The sequence below is a fragment of the Malurus melanocephalus genome, unplaced genomic scaffold (assembly GCF_030028575.1).
Source record: "Malurus melanocephalus ecotype Western Australia unplaced genomic scaffold, MMel_1.1 scaffold_621, whole genome shotgun sequence".
Lineage (NCBI taxonomy): Eukaryota > Metazoa > Chordata > Aves > Passeriformes > Maluridae > Malurus > Malurus melanocephalus.
In genome coordinates this window covers 307140-328922 of record NW_026623853.1, presented here as the reverse complement: position 1 = coordinate 328922, position 21783 = coordinate 307140, and the positions used below count along the sequence as shown (strand labels likewise).

General features: G+C 44.0%; 1 protein-coding gene across 1 annotated transcript; it reads right to left on the bottom strand.

Moving 5' to 3' along the window:
- Window positions 1–158: 158 nt before the first annotated feature.
- Window positions 159–21493, bottom strand: TECPR1 (tectonin beta-propeller repeat containing 1). Its single transcript, XM_057383290.1, has 25 exons — window positions 21404–21493; window positions 19182–19414; window positions 18260–18442; window positions 17668–17790; window positions 16911–17036; window positions 15190–15364; window positions 14994–15094; window positions 13597–13698; window positions 13128–13273; window positions 11743–12254; window positions 10881–11026; window positions 9766–9921; window positions 9136–9285; window positions 8350–8507; window positions 7057–7184; window positions 6858–6960; window positions 6119–6215; window positions 5676–5755; window positions 5291–5347; window positions 4906–5080; window positions 3685–3820; window positions 3292–3384; window positions 2704–2810; window positions 2124–2243; window positions 159–1637 (listed from the first exon to the last, which is right to left on the bottom strand). The coding sequence occupies exons 2-25, from the start codon at window positions 19410–19412 to the stop codon at window positions 1440–1442; spliced, it is 3603 nt and encodes a 1200-aa protein (XP_057239273.1). The 5' UTR covers window positions 19413–19414; window positions 21404–21493; the 3' UTR covers window positions 159–1439.
- Between the last annotated feature and the right edge of the window lie 290 nt (window positions 21494–21783).

Sequence of the window (21783 nt, the reverse complement as noted above, 5' to 3'; positions counted from 1 at the left end):
TTTTCTCTCCCCATATCACCTTCTGTGGTAAAAAAGTTTTCTATCATTGTAGAACAACACCATGGTTTATATGTGTGGGTGCCTCACTAGAGGTCATTTGGATCCTGTGCTGTGTTCTTGGACATGTCAAAAGGGATTTTGTAAGAAGCATTTTTTTCTGATAAATTATTTTATTTTTCAAAATTGCTTCAATTTAAAGTCACTTTTCTTATTTTAACTAGTCACAACAATGACATTACATTTTAAAATTAAATAATTTTCTAAATAATAGTTTTAGAAGGCAAATACTTAGTACTCAAACATAAACAACTTACAACTTATCTTTTTTTTCACTTAAACCCAGTATTTTGCAGTAAAGTAAGTGAAACTTGGCAATGTAGGGRAAAATGCAAAGGTACATTATAAAGCTTATTGTATGCAATCAGGTTGATTGTTGGAGATGTAAACACTGACTATTAAAAGGAAAAATCTTGATACAATGCAGAGAAAAATACAATCCTAATAATTCTCTAAAAATACATGTCATAAAGTTATTTATTTGGACAAGATACTGTGCAAGTAATGCAAAACCTATTATGGTAATTAATGCAACACATTATTTATGGTTCTCCCACAATGTATGTATAAACCAGAGATCTCTAATCACATACTGGAAAGATCAACAGGTTCTTTTTTAACAGTGAAGCATCTTCAATCTTCATTCACATTTGGACTTGGAAACAGTGCTTTCCTTGGCTTTAAATACCAAATATATTCCTTAAATACGTGCAAACATAATTTTTACTTCTACACATACAGTACTGAGACCACACCAAACTGTTTTTCATACAAAAATAGCTTCATATACAGTCACACACAGAGAAATGAATGTAAACTATTCATATAAAGTCCAAATAAGTCATGAAAAAAAGCTTTTTTTGGAGAATAGAAAGTGGTTTCATGTTGGAAAAGGGGATGAATAAATCAATTAGTAAAAGCAAAGAGTAGAGCATCATTCAGAATTGCAATCAGTGTATGCTGATAAGCTCCACTGATAGCAGTAAAGTTGTTCATTCACATCAAAACATCTTCATCGGGGCTCAAGAACATTGTGCAAGATGGGTGAGTGTGAGAGAAATGTAGGGAAAGTTAAAAAAAAAAAAAGAATGTAGTGATCATCATTCACATTTGTATGGTGTGTAGCAGCTATGTGAAGGGTCAGAAATACATTGTGGTGAAAAACCTTGCCTGCTTTGACAAAACTATGAACTCTATCAAGTCACATTTTACACAAGATGCATTAGAAAGATTCAGTACTTCAAATACCCCATTGCAAAGTCCAGTTCAGTCACACATTTTAGTAGCACAAACATGTCATCTTTCTCTCTCCAAGCAGTAGACATTTAGTTTCYTTTTAAATTACTGACTGCTGCTTGTTAGCAACACGTAGATGGCAACAATTAACAATTAACAGCATTTCTGTCCAGTTCTTGACTTTCACTGACCATCAGAGGGGTTTTAGAGTGTTCTGTTTTCCCTTTACCCTCCTCATCCTCTCCCTCTTTTGACACTGCCAGGTTTTCCTCGGTGGTGTCGGGCACAGCGAGCCGAGATGCTTCTGTTGCATTTCCTCTGACTGTGATGTGCTCCCAGCCACCCTGGGAAAAAAGTGATACAGAAATTCAAAAGGAGAAACATCACCCTGCCAGGGCTGTATCTGACGTGATGCTTTATGTACACCATTATTTTACACTGTTTGTTCATGGGGAAAGTAATCCTGATCTGGGATGAACTAAAGGCTTCTTGCAAAATGAAACAAAATACAACAGACCGCCCTGACGGGGAGTTAGAGAGGTGSTAAACTTGAGGATTATTTTTTATCACAGGGAATTGAGATTAGTAGGGTCAGGCATTCCTAACAGAGCCACTGCAGATGTTCCACCAACTTAAAAGGTGGCAAAACCTTGAAATAGCCTTTCTCAAAACATTGAGAATAACACAGGSTACAACAATGAGAAACAATCATGTGCAGACCAGGAAGGAATACACTTTTAAAAAAAGGCTCTCATTCCACTATAATTTTTAAACTCTCTGTTTCAAATGAATACTTACCCAATGCAAATAAAGAATTTATTTGCACTTACCCCAATGCCATAGTCCCAGGAGAGGCCTTTGGGCTCCATGGGCTGGACGCCGGTGCGGTGGCACACGGTCCCACAGCTCAGACTGTGACTGCCCTGCACTTTGTCAGCAATCACCCACACCTCGGGGAGCAAAGACAGGCAATCAAATGTGCTGCTCTTCCCAGATGCAAAATCCCTGTGTGATTCCTTTTAGAAATCAGGCCTGGTGTTCAATAGGCTGAAAATGCTCTCATTTAGGCAGAGAGACACCCAAACAAACTATAGAGCAGTGTTATGATTAAAACATTGCCAGATAAGATTTGGCAGGAAAGAGATTAAATATATACAAAGCCTTGTTAAAATATATAGCCTTGCTAAAAACCCAGAAAAATAATTAATGGAGGCTTTTTACAGCAGARGGCGTGGCTGCATCACTATTTCATTGGTATGATTTTTGTCCTGTTATCAGATTCCAACATTTAGATCAACACTTGGTGGAATAAAGTCAAACTAAACTAAGGCTGAAGAACATTTAATTACTAAAGTGTGTTTTACATAATTTTAAAGAAGCTAATGAGATAGTAGGAAGTGTAATACACACCTGGTCCAGGGGCCCTACAGACATTTTACGGATRTTGTTGGAAACATGATCCCAGGTAGATCCTTGAGGGTAGCTGGGGGTGATTCCCTGCCGGTACCAAAGATTGCCTGTGAAATCAAGAGTGCTGGTCACAGCCCAGCAGGGCTCTTTGTCTGARGTGCTGTAAACAACATAAATCAGCAGCTCATTCTTTGTGTTCTGGGGGAATGCCATTTTGGCTAATGTGTTACAGAGATGGACAAAATGAATTCCCACTTTGGAATCTGTRTTTCTATCAAAACCAGCAAATACTCTGTGTAAAACTTGGGGAAAAATGTTCAGATAAGGAAGWATGCACTAGAAAACAAAAGCAAATGAGATGAAAGTTTCTGAATCTGGTGTTAAAGGTTTGTTTCTTTGACAAAAGGTGGTTCTTGATTGATCTGTTTTGGAGCAGGATTCCAGACCAAAGCCTGCCATGCAGTTCTCTTCCCTGACATTCAGCTGTGCCATTGAAGAGCAGAGATGCTTTTCAGAGCCTCTCCTTTTTAAATCTGGTATATACTGATGTCATTTTTGTAGCACTAATGTTTTTTTTTTAATCCTTACCATTTTTATCCAAGACAAACACAGATGTTCTTCCTACTGAGACTTGCTTTAACTTCTGTTTTTGAGGTGAAGGGATATGGTACCAACAGTCACCTAAAGGTCAGAAATCTTGAGTTAAACATTGAGGAAATAGAATTAGGAAATGCTTGCAGTTGAAATAGATTGCTGTGCAGGAAAGCTGTGAATGATGTCGCACTTCATATATTTCGAACCACTTATTTTTTACAAACACTTTAAATTACACAAGTGAAGAGCAAATTAACTGCCCTCGTTATGTATTATTTGTATGCACTCTTTAGCACAGCTATGGGAAAAGCCTCTGGAAAAAGACTGGACGTTTTCAGATGTGGCAGTGGAGTAGAGCAAAAGATAAGATAAAGTACAAGTTCTTACCTGCAGGTTTGTKTGGAGACACTGAACCCCGGTAGAAGGCAGAACCATCTCTAGCAATAGCCCACACTTGGTAAAACGCTCCGATGGAGATGGAAATGAAGGGCTGATCTGTTCCCACGTGCAGCCAGGAGGTTCCCTAACAAATCATGGCAGATGAATTGTGAAGCAACTGTTAAAAACTCCGTGAAAATATTGATGATTATTACCAAGTGAGAAAAAACAACATGGTGAAAACTTTCCTGGAGAATAAACAACTGAACAGAAACAGCGTTGCTGATCCTCAAAGATATTTGGATATATAATGCTTTGAAAAGTTGGACAATGAAGAGCCTTTTCTATGAAAGTCACTGGATTTTATGCATCTGCATGTCTCTGAACATGGACTGTTCTGGACTAGAGCCTTCTTTTTTGATTAATCCCTTGCTTTATACAGAACAGGTGTCTCACAAAAATCAGCTGAAATGGTGCCTCAAATTCCAGACACAGTATCCCAGTTCTCACTGCTGCACTGCCTTACAGATCAGTGCCATTGTAACTGATTGAACAGGGAGGAAAAATTAACTGAAAAATTTTCCCATTTCTTACAGCTTTTTTTTCCAAATTCCAAAGTATACAGCAGATTCTTCTCTCTGCTGTAAGTATGGYTTAAAATCAGTGCATATCCACCCTGACTTGCTTTCAACACGTGTCTATTAAAAGGAAAAAGTTTTTCAAGTTATTGGGACAATCTTTCCCTTTCTGCACACTTTCCTGGACATTTGCCCATTATTTCTGTCCCAGTGCATAAAAAGAAGTCCAATCTGTAGGTTTGTCCAGGCCCAGCTCTCTTAAATGAGCAGAGTCAGCTTCAGGCCCAGAGRAGGATAAACTGCTGATATCAACAGCCTGGAACCACCTAATCCAGATACACCTGGCACCAAGTTCAAAAAACAAACAGARCAAGAGGAACTCTGCTACCAGTGCAGAAAGTGGAAGTAAAATGCTTCATGAGAAGATGGCCAGGAGCTGAGAGAGGCTCCTGCAGGTGATGTGGCACAAGCTCAGGCAGATTATGCAAGAGAAGCCTATTCTAAGGAACGTGGGCAGCAAAGTGACAGGGACTTCCAAGTCTGGGACACAAAGGGATGAAAAATAGCAAGGTGCTTTGAGAGAGGGCCCTGTGTGACTGTGCATATTACATGAAATACTCAACAATCAATGAAAACCAACAGGGAGCCTTACAGCTGGGTTTTGCTGTGTCACTCCAAGCCTGCAGAGCACGTCTCCTTTGTCACTGATGGCCCACAGTGCTACTGCTTCTTCATCATCTGCATCTGAGCTGGGAATTATGGAGATGTCCCACAGGGTAACAGGAGGCACTTCCAGCCATGGCCCATTGGTGACGATCTTACATTTTCTGAAAGAAAAAACCCAAACTTGTCAGAAGTACACACTTTCTATAACTGAATTTGTTTCCCAGTCTATTGTTGACTTCCAGTCCTGAAGTCTTTTCATTAAGTACTAGTCTTTAAAATTTGAAGTTGGTTTTTAACCTGATAACTAAAGTAGACTTGTAGTGAGCAATTAACATTCAARTTCAAAACTTATTTCTATCAAGGTTCCTCACCTTGCCCAGCGCCTCCGTCGGACRAAGTCTTTCATTGTCTTGTGGCCATGGTAGGACCTACCAAAACAGATTTSAAGTGTTCATGAGGATGTGAGAGCATCCCCAATGTCAGTGACAGTTTGCCAAGTTCACCTTGCTGCCCTCCCTCCCTGCAAGTATCATTGTGCCCACAAAAGGGGGAAACGAGGCACTGCTGTGTCCCTGTTAAAGGACAGGTAATGTGCCAAGCAGGAGTGAACACTGCTGTGTCCCTGTCAGAGGACAGGTAATGTGCAAAGCAGGAGTGAGCACTGCTGTGTCCTGTCAGAGGACAGGTAATGTGCCAAGCAGGAGTGAGCAGGAACGAGGGCTGCAGTCTGGTTTTGAGGAGCAGGGGTTTCCTTACGCTGGGAAATCAGCTGCGTACTGCCAGCCTTCCCGGTCCGTGCCGCCCGTCGGGCTGAAGTCGATGTACCAGTCTGACACCTGAGGGGACACTGCCATTAACAACAACACCTCATGAAGGATAAACAGCCCTCCTTCTATTCCCCTCCACCACTGGGAGAGCAGTGACTTACTAGAAACCTAATACCTGAAATACATACATGCAGAGGTTCTCAAATCTTTTTAATTCAGTTGAAAAGTCTTAAGTCACGTTAAACAAAAAACTCCAATCAATGCTTCACATTCTTTTGACTGTGGAAGATWATTATTTTGTATGAATGGGGAAAACAGTGTTAAATGTTACAACAAATCCTGGAAGAAAATGTGATCCCTTGAACTCAAGTCTTGTATCCTACTTGCTAAGCCTGAACTTCTTAGTAAAAAAATTTGTAAGGCAAAACTTACCCAAGACCACTGCGGAGAAGGAGGTTTGGTGTTGGTCTTTGTACATTCCTGCAGGCCAGAGGCGTCACTCCACATGTATCTGTCAGTGGGCAGCCCTCTGTGGTGGTGGAGCAGTGCACAAGGAATGCAAGRTCATTTACAACAGGGAGTTTAAAAGTCAAGAGAAGAAAAGCCTTCCTACTGCCACACACAAAACACTGCCAGCATTAATCTCTGTGTTTGGAAATATGTGAGTGATGAGCACAGTGGGAAAGAATCTGTGCAATTGCTTCCACTTAGACCAAACTTGAGGACAGTTTTCTCTGTAGAGTGATACTCCTCACTACTATTTGAAACTGGAATGTGAATCCCAAATATGTGGCTATGTATTTTTCAATACTTTTGTTCAAATACACTATTCAAGGGCCCAGTGTATTTAGCACAATATTTATATGAATATATAAATCCTAATAACTTTCCTGTATGGCCTTAATAGTGAAAGATACTGCAAGTAGGCACTTTGTGCAATCACAAAGCACAAATCTGTAATGTTTTGCCACAACATTTGCATTTTGAATGGATAATTACRAATTAGAAAATTGAGAAACACTGCTCCATCCATCACAGGTTAACTATGAACATTGGAAGAGACTGAACAGAGTAAGTCTAATAACTCTTCCAAAAAGCTGGAACAAAGCCCTMATTTCATTTGACAGTAATAATACCAAAGTAAATAAATGCAATAAATTGAGTAAATAACCTGCTGCTGTATCCAGTGACYGGGTTCCACCGTTGGTTCTCATAGATGTAAACACATTTCACATCTGACTGTGTATAAATGTTATCAGCACTGCTGGCCAGTCCTGTGAGGAATAAATAACGTGGATTAGAGTACAGCTAAAGACATTCCATTTGAAATTCCAATAAGCACCAATTGTGTTCCCACTGTGCAGCTGTACCTTGGATGAAGCCCCCTCCATATCCCCCGGTGTAGACCCAGGCTGTGTGGTCGTAGCCGATGCCCCACACCACGCCCCGGCTGTTGCACTCGATCAGTCGGAGGTGGCCTCCCACCTGACGCCAAAACCTGCCAGCAAAAAGACACTGTACTCAACAGCTCACATCAGGAATGTGTGCTTCCCCCAGCAACAGCCCAACCTGGGCTTCCCCCAGCAACAGCCCAACAGGACAGCTTGGCCTTCCCCCAGCAACAGCCCAAAAGGACAGCCTGGGCTTTCCCACCAACAGCCCAACAGGACAGCTTGAGCTTCCCCCAGCAACAGCCCAACAGGACAGCTTGAGCTTCCCCCAGCAACAGCCCAACCTGGGCTTCCCCCAGCAACAGCTCAACAGGACAGGCTGGGCTTCCCCCAGCAACAGCCCAACAGGACAGCTTGTGCTTCCCCCACCAACAGCCCAACAGGACAGGCTGGGCTTCCCCCACCAACAGCCCAACAGGACAGCTTGAGCTTCCCCCAGCAACAATCCAACAGGACAGCTTGTCTTCCCCCAGCAACAGCCCAACAGGACAGCTTGAGCTTCCCCCACCAACAGCCCAACAGGACAGGCTGGGCTTCCCCACCAACAACCCAACAGGACAGCTTGAGCTTCCCCCACCAACAGCCCAACAGGACAGCTTGGGCTTCCCCCACCAACAGCCCAACAGGACAGCTTGTCTTCCCCCACCAACAGCCCAACAGGACAGGCAACCTCCTCTGCTCACTCGTCCAACCACTGTGCAACCTGTAAGTGAAGGCAGCTGCCAGTTGAAAGCATTTCCCTCTGAACAGCTACCAAAAAGCAGATGGTACTGTTCTGCCTGAGGGGTTTGCAGTACCACAGTTGTCATAAAAACTGTCAAGGAACTGCTCCTGGACTGCAGTGTCTGTGGAGGACTGAGAATTTCAGATTTCTYGACTCAGATAAAACTGAAAGCTCAAATTATATTCCAATTACAGTGATTAGATTTACTTTTAGTCTAGGCTATCTCTTATGATGTTAAAAATGCAATTACAAAACATGGAATCTCGGTGAGAAAGGCTTTTGAAATCACAAGGATATCTCCAACATGTAAGAACTGAAATATGATTTAGTGGATTTTATGAATAAGAAGGCAGCCATTAACCCTGTCAGTGAGACATCTGCAGTGCACCACACACTCCAACAGCCCATGGAAGCACTGAAGTGACAGGAAGGACATTCTTTGCTGGATGGCATCCCATGCAGAAAGAACAGCTTCTGGAGCCTCTTACATTTGATCACACGGCATCAGCTGGGGTCCGGCCTCCAGCTCAGGACTTGGCTCACTAACAAAGATGTCTCCTTTACAAGTGACTGACCAAATGGCRTGGTGAGAAGGAGGGCCTTGAATCCGTCTGCTTTCACAGCAAGACATGGTCAGCAAAGACAGCTACAAAACAAGAAGCAAAAAAAGCTTCCATTTACAGTGAGAACAAAAATTCCCATAGAGATGCTCAGTATTGTAAAACAAAGTTTTACCTCTGCACGTTCTTGCAAATTAGCTAAGTGAATTTGCAGCTTTTTCTCAAAAGGCACTAGAATTCAGTGGTTCAGAAATTATTACACAACCACTGGAAGCACTCTGGTTTGCAGGAGCTGAGCAGGATGAAGGAGCTCTCAGGTCTCCCCCTGCTCCAGTGCATCTATGCCTCTCTGCCTCTACAAAACACTGCAACAGTGACAACAGAGAATGGCTCTTCCACCAAGGCAGAAGAACACACTCACTAAAAACAAATCCTAACTCATTCCTGCCCTACTGCATATCCAGAGATAGGAAGAGAAGGAAAAACAATAGTGATGCTGCTGTGGATAACTGCAGCACCAGAAACCACGTAGACTTCAGAGACAAGAAACCTCAGGTGCCTCTAAGAAAGTTTGATCAGATGGTTTAAATACCTAAACTTAAAAACCAGATGAGTAACCTCAAGAGTGTAAATGTAACGCTGAGATTTCAGAGACTGSCTTCTATGTTTTACAGAATATATTGGCAAGTTGAAATGAGAGATGCCCAGAATTACCCAGTCGTGCATTTCTTGCTCTGTTGTGGCTGCCAGGCGGATTGGCCATCGCTGCTTTGTCCTCTCAGGTGTGTACAGTGCAAAGGAGTGTTTGGCTTCATTCAGCACTTCAACTATAATGGTCACCTCATTCAGGAACACGTGGATGTACTAAGACAAGAGAAAAAAAACTGTGATTAAGGCAAACCTTCCACAGAGCCAGCATTTTGCACTTCAGGTCTACAAACAAGACATTCCTGCCAAGGACAGCAAAGAATCGATTCCTGGTGCAGAGGGATGGGACTCAATTCCCATCTGATTCCTATGGCCTGCAGGCATTAATCCTACTTGTGAAGAGCCTGTCCAGCCAAGCCTGGCCCTTTCTTCACARCCAAGAGCATTTTGAACTTCCAGAAGAATTCCTAATGAGTGCAGAACTGATGGTTTAAGCAATGAGAGTGGTTTCTATCTGGGTGTTTCTGGTTCAGCACTAACACAGCTGCAGCTCAGAAAAGCCTGGRGCTTGCTGGTACCCAGGGCWACCTTTGAATTGGTTCCCAAACCTSAGAWGAGTAGCGTGCCACAATTTGCCTCTTTTAATGAAACTCTTTCCCTTTGCCAAAAGCAGCTCTCTGAGGGGTGTCCACACACCTTTTTCTCCTCGTGGTACATGTAGTAGATGAACAGGATGCTGTCACGCATCCCATCGCYCCCAGTGAACTGCTCCAGTGCCACTCGAACATCCATCCATTTGTGAGGCTTCCAGTTCCTCCACCACTGCAAGGCTCCAGTTTTAACCCAAACCGACTACAAGCAAACACAAAATTACACCAATAAAGAAACGACTTTTTCTTTTCTCCCAAAACCTTTCGTTGTGACCACAAGTTGTGTTTGCTGCAGGTTAGTCTGCATCACAGCTCATCACAAATTCACACATCTGTATCACACATTCTGATACAGAACACAGCAGAGTATTTGGGAAGCTGAAGACTAAATGAAAACTCCTAAAAGTGGATAGAAGGATACTGAAGCAGCACATGTACAGCTGCAGTAACATTTGACCTGTGCAAGAATTCAGTAGTACACAGGTACTGATTGACTCAAGTTTGCTCCTGTTACAACCTCTGTTTGGAGTTTAAAGGCTTTTGATATAATTTTTTTAAGTTTGATTAAACCCCTGGACTCCAAGTGTTTTTAATCAAATGAATTCCAGATGTCATTTGGCAATTAGCAATGAAGKGACCAAAAATATGAATGAATCTGAAARGACCYARGGAGTCCCAACCAAGGGAACATCAKACAAAAGTGCAGTTATTTATGTRCTGCCACCAACATTTGCATCATTTATTTATGCAAGTTAGATCAGTCCTAATGGCCACAGAGAGGGAGGCTCACCTACWTGAGTCACTGTTTCAATTAAGATGCCTCATCTTGTGGTGGAATAATTCATACAATTTTCCACTGTTGCAAACATTTCTCTGAGGATCTGAGGTTTTACAGTACTCAAATAATGATGACCAATGCTTTGTTTCTTCCTAAACAAAAGCAGCTGATAATGCTTTTAGGTGAATATTGCTGCTCCATGTTTGACAAGCTCTTAATTTCCCACAGGGAGCTCAGACATTAATAATCCAGGAGAGATGTCACAGAAAGAAATAAGGGCAAGAATATAAAGCTGACAGTAAGGTCAAACCAGTACATCAGAAATGTGTTATTGATTGCCAGATGTGTTTAGAAGGYAAGAGATGAATTTCCTCACTGCTTACCTGCTCAATAGCCTGCTCATAGTGCCTGAAATTCTCCAGTTCCCGCTTTGTTCTTTCACTGAGCTGCTGAAAAATCTGCTTCCTCCACGCTGCTGTCTGTGCAGGAGTGATAGACAGGGACAGAGACTGCACAGATGATGACAAACCTAGGAAAGAACCAGTAAACTCCAGTGAGCTTTGAGTACAGTTCTGTGAAAGGTRAAAGATGATGCTCCTTTAAACACCAGACTGAATCAACCCAGTCTAACAACATTTTTATAATGATTATAATTTGGAATCAATATATTATAGTCAACATTTGTAAATGATGCATAGAAATAGGATCACTAGATGATTTTATAGAAACTTTTAAAGCCATAACCTTGTTAAAATGTGAGTTTTGTCACTGAACTGCAAGACAATTAGATAATACACTGCATCMMRAGTTAGGTTGTTGTTAAATASTGGGATGCCACAGTCCATGGTTTAYTTTACCCATCTCARTAGGAATGGCAGAGWGAGGCAGTTTTTGCTGGCATCTGCATCTCCCAAGTGAGCCCTTTTCACTGCTTTCTGTTACTGTTCAGTGATTATGAGTTTAGCCCGAAATTGCAGTTTCAGTACAATTAAAGATGAGATGTAGATCCAGCACAGATTACTTTACACAATWGTTACAGGAACTCAAGTGAAAATATCACTTTTACATTTATATATCTGAAGCCCAGAGTGCTCTACAGTTAAATACTGTGCTCAGACATGGAACCTATTAGCAAACTGTAAGAGAAAGTGGGTTAGCACAAGTTTTGCACCAGAAAAACMAACCAATGTTTTTCTTACAGAGCATACTGAGCTGTGAGTGGAGCTGGGGTGTGCTGGGCAGTACCTGATGCTGGGGCAGTGAACCATTTCAGTGGGCTGTGCAGATCTACCAGACAACCTCCCCCTGACACCCAGGCCCACAGCGGGTGCTCATCGGCTCCGTACGCGTCTTCAGCCGCCACCGAGAACGCGCCCAGCGAGGAGAGGCTGGAGGTGTCTGCAAAGCTGCTCACAGACAGCACTGGCTGCTTCTGAGCCTCCTTCAAGTCAATGTTTATCCACTGCGCTTCTGCAGGAGGATTGGGGTTTGTAGATGGTTTCATTTCAAGGTTAGCTTTCTCATTAGTGGCTGAAGCAGCAGCAGCTTCTCCTTGTTCAGAGCACAGAGGATCCTCGGGGAGAGGTGCAGATGTTTCAGCCTGGCTGCCTGAGCTGTTCCCAGCAGCTGCAGCTCCCAGCAGGGCACTGCCAGGGCTCGTGGGCACGGCGAGCTCTGTATCAGAGGAAGGATCTGCATCACCCTGAATGACCGCGCTTGTTTGGTTCTGAATATCATCAGTAAAGAAACAGCCAGCACTGAAGGACAAATAGATAATTAATTATCATCCAAAACATTGGAAATTAGTACAGGCCTTAGATCACAGAYACACAGAAATTCACTTAGTGTTTCACTGTATGACAGAAACAGCAGACYTCTCTTTTAAAATTTGTATAGAATAGTATACAGATAAAATTTGTACTCAAATTCTATCATCAGGGGAAAGAGTCCAACACAAATTWGGCAAATTGGTCTAGTAAAACTGAAACATAGGAAGGAATTTCATTRATCTTTTCAAACAATTGGTGGTGTTGGCTGCCTACCACTCTCAGGAAAACACTGAAGCAACATCCCATTTTTCTGAATATGAAATAATGAGTAGGATTTTTTGAAGCCCATTATTAACTTTATGATTTGTCTTTGCTAAAGGAGACTTCTCAGTACACACTCTGACTCAAATAAGAAGCTTCTGCAGCACTCCCAGATCCACTGGCATGTGTTGCACAGCCCAGAGGCCAGAGGCAGTGGGGAATAACTGATTTAATCTCCCTAGGAAAAGAAACATATAGTGACACTCAGGAAGAGTAATTCCCAAGTGGAGTTGACACTCCATGATATTTCATAGACAGCATTTTCTCTTATTAGAAACTACTTCCAGATAGTGACAGTGAAGCCCAGAGGAACATGCTTTACTACAGGTGTGGGGTGAATTCCAGTGTGGGAGCTTCAGTTTCTACTCTGAGTGCAACAACTGCTGCTTATTGTCAATTTTGATGGCAAAAATGCAAATGCCTTTTGGCACACATAATGATTAGAGCTGTCTTCCCCACTCCTTCCTGTCTGTAAAGAAGTATCTCCTAGCATTGAAACTCTTGCTATACARAATCTTGAGCAGGTATTTCACAAAGTACCTGAGCAGACTTGTTGAGCTGCCAGTCTGAGATCTGTCACTCTCTCTGCCAGACACAATTGCYTTCCATGTCTTCCCACTGAGCTCACTTGGTGTGACACCTTGACGAAAATAAATGGCTCTGTCATCGCAGCCRATGCCCCAGACCTAGGGAAGGAAAGGGCCTGGTGAAGGAAGTGGTTTGGGATGCACTATCAGATACAAAAAAGGTGCAGTGCTGCAGAATTGAGAAAAAAAACCTGCTGCATGCAGCATTTTCCTTTTGTGTTCTTCCTCAATGCTGATATTTTTGATGCAGGACAAAATTCTGTAGCAGAACCAGTCTGCCACACAGGACACGTGCTGACTGTCACCTTCAGTGCAGAATTCAGCCYCTTTCCCTCCCAGCAGTTCAAGCTCTGGGTCCCTTTGTCCAGGCTGACAGCTCTCAGCACTGGGAGCAGAGCCTGCACCCTCCCAGCTGCTCTCACCTGGTTGTTTAATCCCACAGTCACCATCATCATCTCTCCGACCATTTCAATCCAGCTTGTCCCACAAGGATTATGGGAGTTCACTCCTCTTCTAAACCACACCTACAACAACAACAGAAAGTCTCAATTTTTCTCCTTCTGCAGTAGCTGGAATTTAGTTTCTTTAGTGGATTAGTCTTAATCTCTAATACTGACTTGCCACATTGTCCTAAGAAGTCCATTACTTCCTTGATTCCTTTTGTTATCAGATAAGGGTAAAACAATTCTCTCAATAATACCCACATTGTGTGTCCACCTGCAGCCAGAGGAGCCCACAAGGAGACTTTTTTCAGGATTTTCTGTGAGAAAGTTGCTTTCTCTGCTGTTGGAAAAATACTATTACATGTCAACATGTAGGCTATTTTTGATCACTCTGAATGGACTTCTAAATAGTGTTCTTACATTCAAACCCTAGAAACAGAGCTGCCAGAGGCAACTGTCAGAGGGATCTCTTTAGCAGCACAGCTCTTYAAATTGTCTGCCTTTAGATCTGACTTTACCAACCTGAAAGTGTCTATGGGCTGGGTACCTGGAAAAAGTTCTCTCTGTATGCAGCAGCAGCTCCCTTAGGAACAGTTGGATGAATCCCATAAGATGAGGATGCCTGAGTGCACCGTGGCACATCTGAAGGCAAACACACCAGCTGATSTCCATTTATTCCAGTGGATGGAGCTGGCAGATGGAGCAGCCTGGGCACAGTCTGTTCCCATGGCTCAGCTGACAAGAGAGACTCACTGCCCAGAGAAACTGCACTCAGCTCCTGCCTRGCTTTGAGATCAGTGTGAGGGAGCAGGAGTTGGACTCCATCACCCTTTTGGGTCCCTTCCAGCTTAAGACATTCTATGAGTCTAAGTTAAAACTCCAGTAAAAAAATAAACACACATCCACATAAGAGATAGCTCACCTAATAAATAACAAAACCCCYCTGATGAAGAGGGAACATTTGCAGTAGGAAGATAAAAGAATCATGCAAACAGTGTAGATGAGAATACTCCCCATGCTGCTTTTGATGTAAAATTTAGTCCTTGTGGAAACTGGAGTCACTTCAATTTTGATGCCTAATATCCCTTAGAAGAGGCCTCATATCCAGCCCCACCAATATCCCCATCACCTGCCAAATCTGTCTGACTTGAGTTTAGAAAATTCCCTCCAAGAGAAAAGCAGAAAGTCTTCCTTAAATTAAATTCAACTATCACAAACCACAGAGCATTCCTGTAACAGCAAGGAAAGCTGGATTTCCCTAAACCACAGAGACAGAGTCCAAATCACCAATGCTTCCTGTGCAAGTTACTCTCCTGTTTGAGAACAGCAGACAGGGAAAGGAAGAAAAAAGCAGAAGCAGAGCATGAGCCTCTTACTTTTCTGTCCTTTGTAACACACCACACCACATCAACACCCACAGACACGTGCATAATCCCATTTTCAGAGCTTGGAGACTCTACAATACTCCAGGAAGTGCCTGCAAAAGASAGAACCCAGAAGGCATTGTAGGTAGTTTCTTTTTCAACACTATACAAATCCAAGGGGTTTCCAGCCAAATGTAACCAGCTTTACCTTGAGGATTATTCCTGTCAATCCCTTCTCTCACAATAGCTTGCCCTTCCCAAAGAGTTGCCCAAAGGAGGTCATAGGGTCCACAGCTGATCTGTACAACTTCACCAGGAGTGCTGACTAAGGACCATGTGGAACCTTCTGGATTGTGATGGCAGACATCTTCTCTGTACCATACCTAGACCAGTTAAAAAAAACAAAAACAAAAACAAATGAAATAAGAAAAAAACCCACTACAACAATGAAACCATTGACACAAGTGTAAAGACAAACTGGAAAGAACAGTTCTCCTTTAACAACAGGATTTTTTTATGTGGTTTATGGCACTCTGACCTTTAAAGGTACATTTTTTTTATGTTGATTATGCAGCTGAAGCTATTTCCTTATGTACCAAGGGAGGAGGCTGTTCCACAGAGCAGCTTTTATCATGGAACTGAATCTGGATTGGGTACAGGAACCTATTGCTACAAGTTCTGTGTGTATTTCAACATTTAAACCACTTCAGTGTATCTCAGAGCATATTATATAAACCAAGAGTGAACAAATACATAACACAGAAATGTTACTGTTAGCTGACAGCCTGACCTCACTTTCACTGAACAGATCTTGCCACAATATGGGGAAACATTCCATTCTGTGTGCAGCCTTTGGKAGTCTTGGACTGTGCACTTTTCTACAGAGCAGAGTCAAATAGGAAGGTCAAACATAGAAAGCATCCTGTGGCAGTCACATGAGTGCTCCACAGCATGACTGCTGAGTGCTAAATCTTCATTTTTAGAAGTACTTTATTCCCCTGGGGACATTCATTTGGGAGATAAAAGAATCTTACAATGGCAGTCAAGCAAGCCTGTAGACTGGGATGCTTGTCACGTATTACTAGAAAGTATGAGAATTTTATTTTAAACAATTTAATCAAGATTGCTTGCCTCTCCAGACAGTGCCAAATGTGACTGAAAGCTCAGGCTATCTGTTAAAAGAATTACATTCTATCCTGTGAGACCACAAGGTAGAAAATGTCTAGAGACAAAGGAGCATCAGATTCATGCTGTAAGGATAAAGCAAGGAAAAACAAGAATCRTCTTTATAGCACAGAGCAAAAGAGGAGACCTCGTGGGAGGCCTAAAACCAACAACAACAACAAAGAAAGATGTCCAGTTTTCAATAGAAAATAAAATGAAAACATTTCAGAGCTGGATGCCACATTGGCAGGTCAGGAGGTGACCACTTGCTGATCAGTAAGTCTGAAAACCATTTTGTAAACTCTTGAATCATCCCTATCTCTCCACCCCAAAAGCACAGCACAATGTTTCACCAGAACCTTTGTCAGGTTTTAAGGCTCCTCCTCGTGATTACCAGCACCACAGGCAGCATTCTGGGCATTTTTCCAAGATATAAGGTACTACTCAGCCTAAGTAAGATTCACCTGTTTTAAGATTCACCTGTTCATAAGATTCACCTGTTTTAAGATTCACCTGTTCATAGATTCACCTGTTTTAAGATTCACCTGTTCATAGAGGTTAAAAGCTTCCATAAAACAGCAAGTAAACCTTTCCATTTACAACACAAGTTGTTACATAATGGAGTCCCAAAGCAGCTTTTTGTCCTCTGCCAGATGCAAAAGCAGTGKATTTCCTTACCAACATAAGACAATACCAACCCTGCCTTGCTTTCCAAGTATTTAACTCCTTTTCACTAGTAATTGATAYTGGAAATCTCACTCATACCCTTCCTTGCAGAGACACTGCCCACACTGACAGGCGGCCCAGGGGCTCATCCGTGATCTCCCATCCTCCGATGGAGATGTCATTGAAGGGGTCTGGCAGCTGGTCTGGTTCATCATGGGACACAATCTGGAGCAGAGAGAAGCAAGAATGAGGACAGGAGACACTGCAAACGGGTGGCCTAAATTGTTCCTTGCAGATTGGTTATGTTATGTGGCACTCCCTGGACATTCTCCCTCTCATTCAAGGCTTCCATATGTAGGGAGGGAAATGCTGCCAAGGCAGCACAGAGAAGTCTGTTCTGCACCTTAAAGGACATTTTAACTCACAGAACAGTGCACACAGAATTGGAAAGCTGAAAGATCACTAATTATAAATTTTGGATGATCTTAGAATGGAACAACGATTATTAAAGAACAGTTTTTCACAGAGATAAAGGACACAGCTGGTGAATGATGCAAAGCAGGTGCCACCTTGAACAAGAGTGCTTTGCCACACAACCAGAAGAAGTAAAAACGTTGGTCTGAAATTTGCAGAGGAGCTGAGCATCCCTCTCTAATTGCAACACCATGAATTTGGCACCTTATTACCACAGGCTTCTATGAAAAATTCCAGCCTGCCATTTATGCTTACAAGAATAGCAAGCTGAAAGTGAAGGAATCCAAATTCAACCTACAGAGAAGTCATAAAAATTTCCCTGCACTTATAATTGATTATTTCAGACAATCAGTTTATTTAATATTTAAAAGAGATCCAGAACCTTTGCCCAAATGTCCCGTGATTTGTATCTCCTGTATCTGATCCATCTCCTGCGTCTGACACAAGAATTCCATTTCTTATCCTTTGTGTAGGTGCTGGGGAAGTCTATGGCGTAAGTCCAGCCCTGCAAACAGAGATTTTCTTGTATGAAAAACAGGATCAAGGGAAAGTTTGAAGTCATAACTCAGAGCAATTCTGCACAAGACACTCAGTGTGTCTCTAGAGCCCTGATTAACAGATCAGCTAATTCCATGAATGATTTATGCATCATACCCAAATTCCTCTGCATGATATACACACAACAAACAAGACACAGTAAAACATTTTAGTTTCTTCATAGTAAAGACCTTAAAGAATGGCATTCAGTTGCCAGGATTTTGTGGCCTGATCAAAAGAAAAAGGCTTCTATAGAAGCCACTATAAACTTCAAAAGCCACAAGATCCTTCCTTCTGTTGTATTAGTTATTTCCCAGAAAGAAGCACCTAGGGCAAGTTTTATTTTTACAGACTTTTTTACACTTCTATAAAAATTCCTTTCATTTTATAGACTAAAGATCCCCAGAACAGATCTCTTTTTGGTAGTGTTCACCTACCCCTTTCTCTGTTGGTTCCCCTCCAATATTTTCATCCACATACCAGTCAGACTCCCACTCCCAGTGTGGTGAAGGCAGTGTGAAACTATCAAGCTGCTGGTGTTTTAGCCCGCTCACATCACTCCACTGCCAGCGGTCACTGGGCAGTAATTTCTCACAAAAGCCACCAACTGGATTCCAGCGCTGCCAGAAATAATAAAGATTTGGTTTGAGATGGGATTATCTCACTGAACATCTACAGGGAGTCACAACTGACACATTTCTTACTTTCTGCAGTAAAAGAGGAATAAATTCCTGGGCTGAATGAGAAAGTGTTCACTCCACGAGCCCCTCCCTGAGAGCCTTTGGAGGAAGCTTTTTTTAAGTCTCAAAGAAGGGCTGACTGTAGAGCTCATCCCAACCCAGTCATCTTCAGCTCCATCAACAGGAACATCTGATGCTATCTGATGCTTTCTTTTTTCCTTKGGTGATGCAGGCACCATGACACTGCAGCTTCAGGGTAATGCTGTAGAGATGGCCTTGGTATCTCTAAGCTGCTTCCTAGAGAAAGATGATTCATGTCTTGTCTGCACTAGAAAAACAGCACTGCCTCTGCCAGCAACTGTGTCCAGGGAACTGTATCAGCAAATCTCCCCTGGATCTTATGTTATACCAGAGACGTTTGTTCTCTAATCTGCCTTGAATCAGTTACAGAACAAATAACACAAGGATTTTCACCAATACAGCTGTCATTTTTCTCTCCCCCCAAACTCCTACATACTATAGAAATACTGGCAAAATCTCTCCTGTAATACTGGCTTACATTTTAGGGCATGTGGAAAATGAGTGATTGAAAATCTGTCTRTAATTTTTACACAATCCTGTGGATTTGCTGTCAGTCCAAGCATGTGGCTGTGTGACAGAGGTACTGTACCTGTCATACCTGGTTCTCATAGGTTTCCTCCTGGTATCTGATGGGAACATCTCCCGAGAACACGTAGGTGTACACTTGATGGTCACAGGCTATTCCCCAGCAGCACTGTTTGACAGCAGAGACCCGTTTGAATTCCAGCTGGGTGTCCTTACAGAGCTCCCAGTACTGGCCAACAGTGGACAGAGTGTAAACCCTCCCGAAAATGTCKACAGCCCACAAAAGGGAACTGGGCATGGCCATATCTGAAAGGCAAAAATGAGGTTAGTGATGGAAATGTTGGGTATAAAAATGGMTCTTGAACCTACTGCAGATCAGTTGTGCTCTGAGCCATCATCAGTCAAATTAAATAGAGATGTAAGGGATGATTTTTTAAAAAGAGCCTGTGCAAAGTTCTCAGATCTCTGACAAGATCTCTTTGTCAGAGCTGTGTGGCCAACCCTGAAAAGCCACATGAAAGACCTTTCTAGCAGCCCACTATTGTCCATCCTCCAGGAGCTCATGAAGTGAACAGAACAGCTCTGGGGATGGATATCAGCCCTGCACGGGGATGAAGCAGCAGAGACCATTCCACAGCAGGCAGCTCCTCTCTCAAGATCTGGTGATGCTGGTGGTGCTCACCCTTCTCCATAAGCACTCATCCAGTGTTAATCCATGGGAATCTCTTTCAAAGCATTCTGGATCAGATCCAACTTCAGGATCTGATCTTTAGTAATGTAGGTGTGATGAATTTAGGCAAACACAGAACATGGTTTGGCAGCAGAGACCTGTGTGAGTTCCATTCCAGTTCTGTCACATAATAACCTGTCATTTTCTGGGCATTGCAGCCCTGCCCTTCTCAGTCCTTTCACAAGTCAAGAAAGGCCAACACAGGTCACTTCTGTGTGCCATCAGAACAAATCCACCAAGCAGTGTTTATAACACAAGAAAATATTGAGCATTTAATCTTAAAACTAGAATGCCAGAGAGTCTGGAGYAAAGGAAGCATTGTGGATAATGCAATGAGGGTTGCAACCTAGCCAGGTAACAAAAGTGATGCTTGGGCAAATACATAAATGATGGCCTGTACCCAGAATGACAGTTCAGGCAGACAGAAAAACACCTGGAACAATTCAGAAAAATGTGAGAGTTCCAAAGATTATAAAGTTAAGAAAAACAGATGGGACAATCAAAATAACCCAGGCAGATGCAACTGGTTTAAAATACTCAAGGCAGCCAAGACAAGCGAGAGTTTCTGCATATTCTTTCATCTGAAGTTTTGAGACAGTGTTTGGGGAATCATGGGAAAATCCTTAATGCGTTTGGGATTATAAACTTTTGAGACTTCACTTYAGGCCCCTTTGCAGTGGCTGTGCTGCAGATGAAGATGGATATTGCTGAGTTTTGAAGGATGCTCAGTGCTTGTGTTTTATGTGCTTTTCAGTGAAGGCAGAAGTTGTCAAATATTCTCAGCCTGGGCCTGGAAAWAATCAGATCTGCTGAATTATTCCTCACCCCACAGCTCAGCCAGSTAATTTCTGATAGAACTAATGCTACTTAAATGAAGATGACATATWATTAATTAAAATTTCCAGCGGCCCGACACATCGCTGATTGCTACTGAATGCAATACAAATATCCCAGCTCCTTTCGTATGATGAAAGCAATGATGTTSCTCGGGAGAGCAGGGCGCTGTCCCCGAGTTCAGGCCGCGGCGGCGGCAGGATGTGAACCACCAGAGAAGCCGTCGTGTGGAAGGCACACCGCGCACACATTTCTGCTCCGTGTCACTCGAACCGAGCCGAGACTGCTCCGGTCCCCCCATCCAGACACGGACGCGCCGCTCGGAGCCGCGGGGATCGCGGAGCGCTGCACAAACGCCACAGGGCGCAAATCGCGCTCGGCAGCCCCGCACGGGGCCCTCCGGCCGGGCATTAAAGCCGGATCGGCTTAGGAACGGCCGAGGCCGGGCACGGACCCGCTCCCCGATCCCCGCTCCCCGCGGGCTGCGGCAACACCCGCAACGCCCCCGCGCCCCCCGCGCCCTCCCCGGGGCGCTGCGCGGAGCTGCCGGCACCTCCCCATGGCTCTGCTCGGCTCCCAACAGCGCCGGGGCCGCGGGGAAGGGCGGCGGGGCCCGATCTCCACCCGCCCTGCCCTGCCCGGCCCGGCCCGGCCCGCCCCGCGATCAGCCAGCGCCGCTGCCCCGTCCCATCCCGTGCCGTGCCGTGCCGGCCCCCGGGCTCGCCCCTCACCTGCCTCCCGCCGCCCGGCGCCGCTCCCGGCGGAAGGAGCCGCCGCGCCCCGGCAGGGCGGCCCCGCGGAGCCGCGACCGGCGGGGAGCGCCGCGCCCACAGCGACACCGAGCGCCGCCGCCATTGGAGCGGGGCCCGCGCGTCACGGCCCGGGCGGCGGGGCCGGGAGAGGGATCGGCCGGGAACGGGGACGGGAGTGGGATCTGCCGGGAGAGGGGACGGGAGAGGGATCGGCCGGGAGCGGGGACGGGAGAGGGATCGGCCGGGAACGGGAGAGGGATCGGCCGGGAGCGGGGCTGGGAGAGGGATCGGCCGGGAACGGGGCCGGGAGAGGGATCGGCCGGGAGCGGGGACGGGAGAGGGATCGGCCGGGAGAGGGG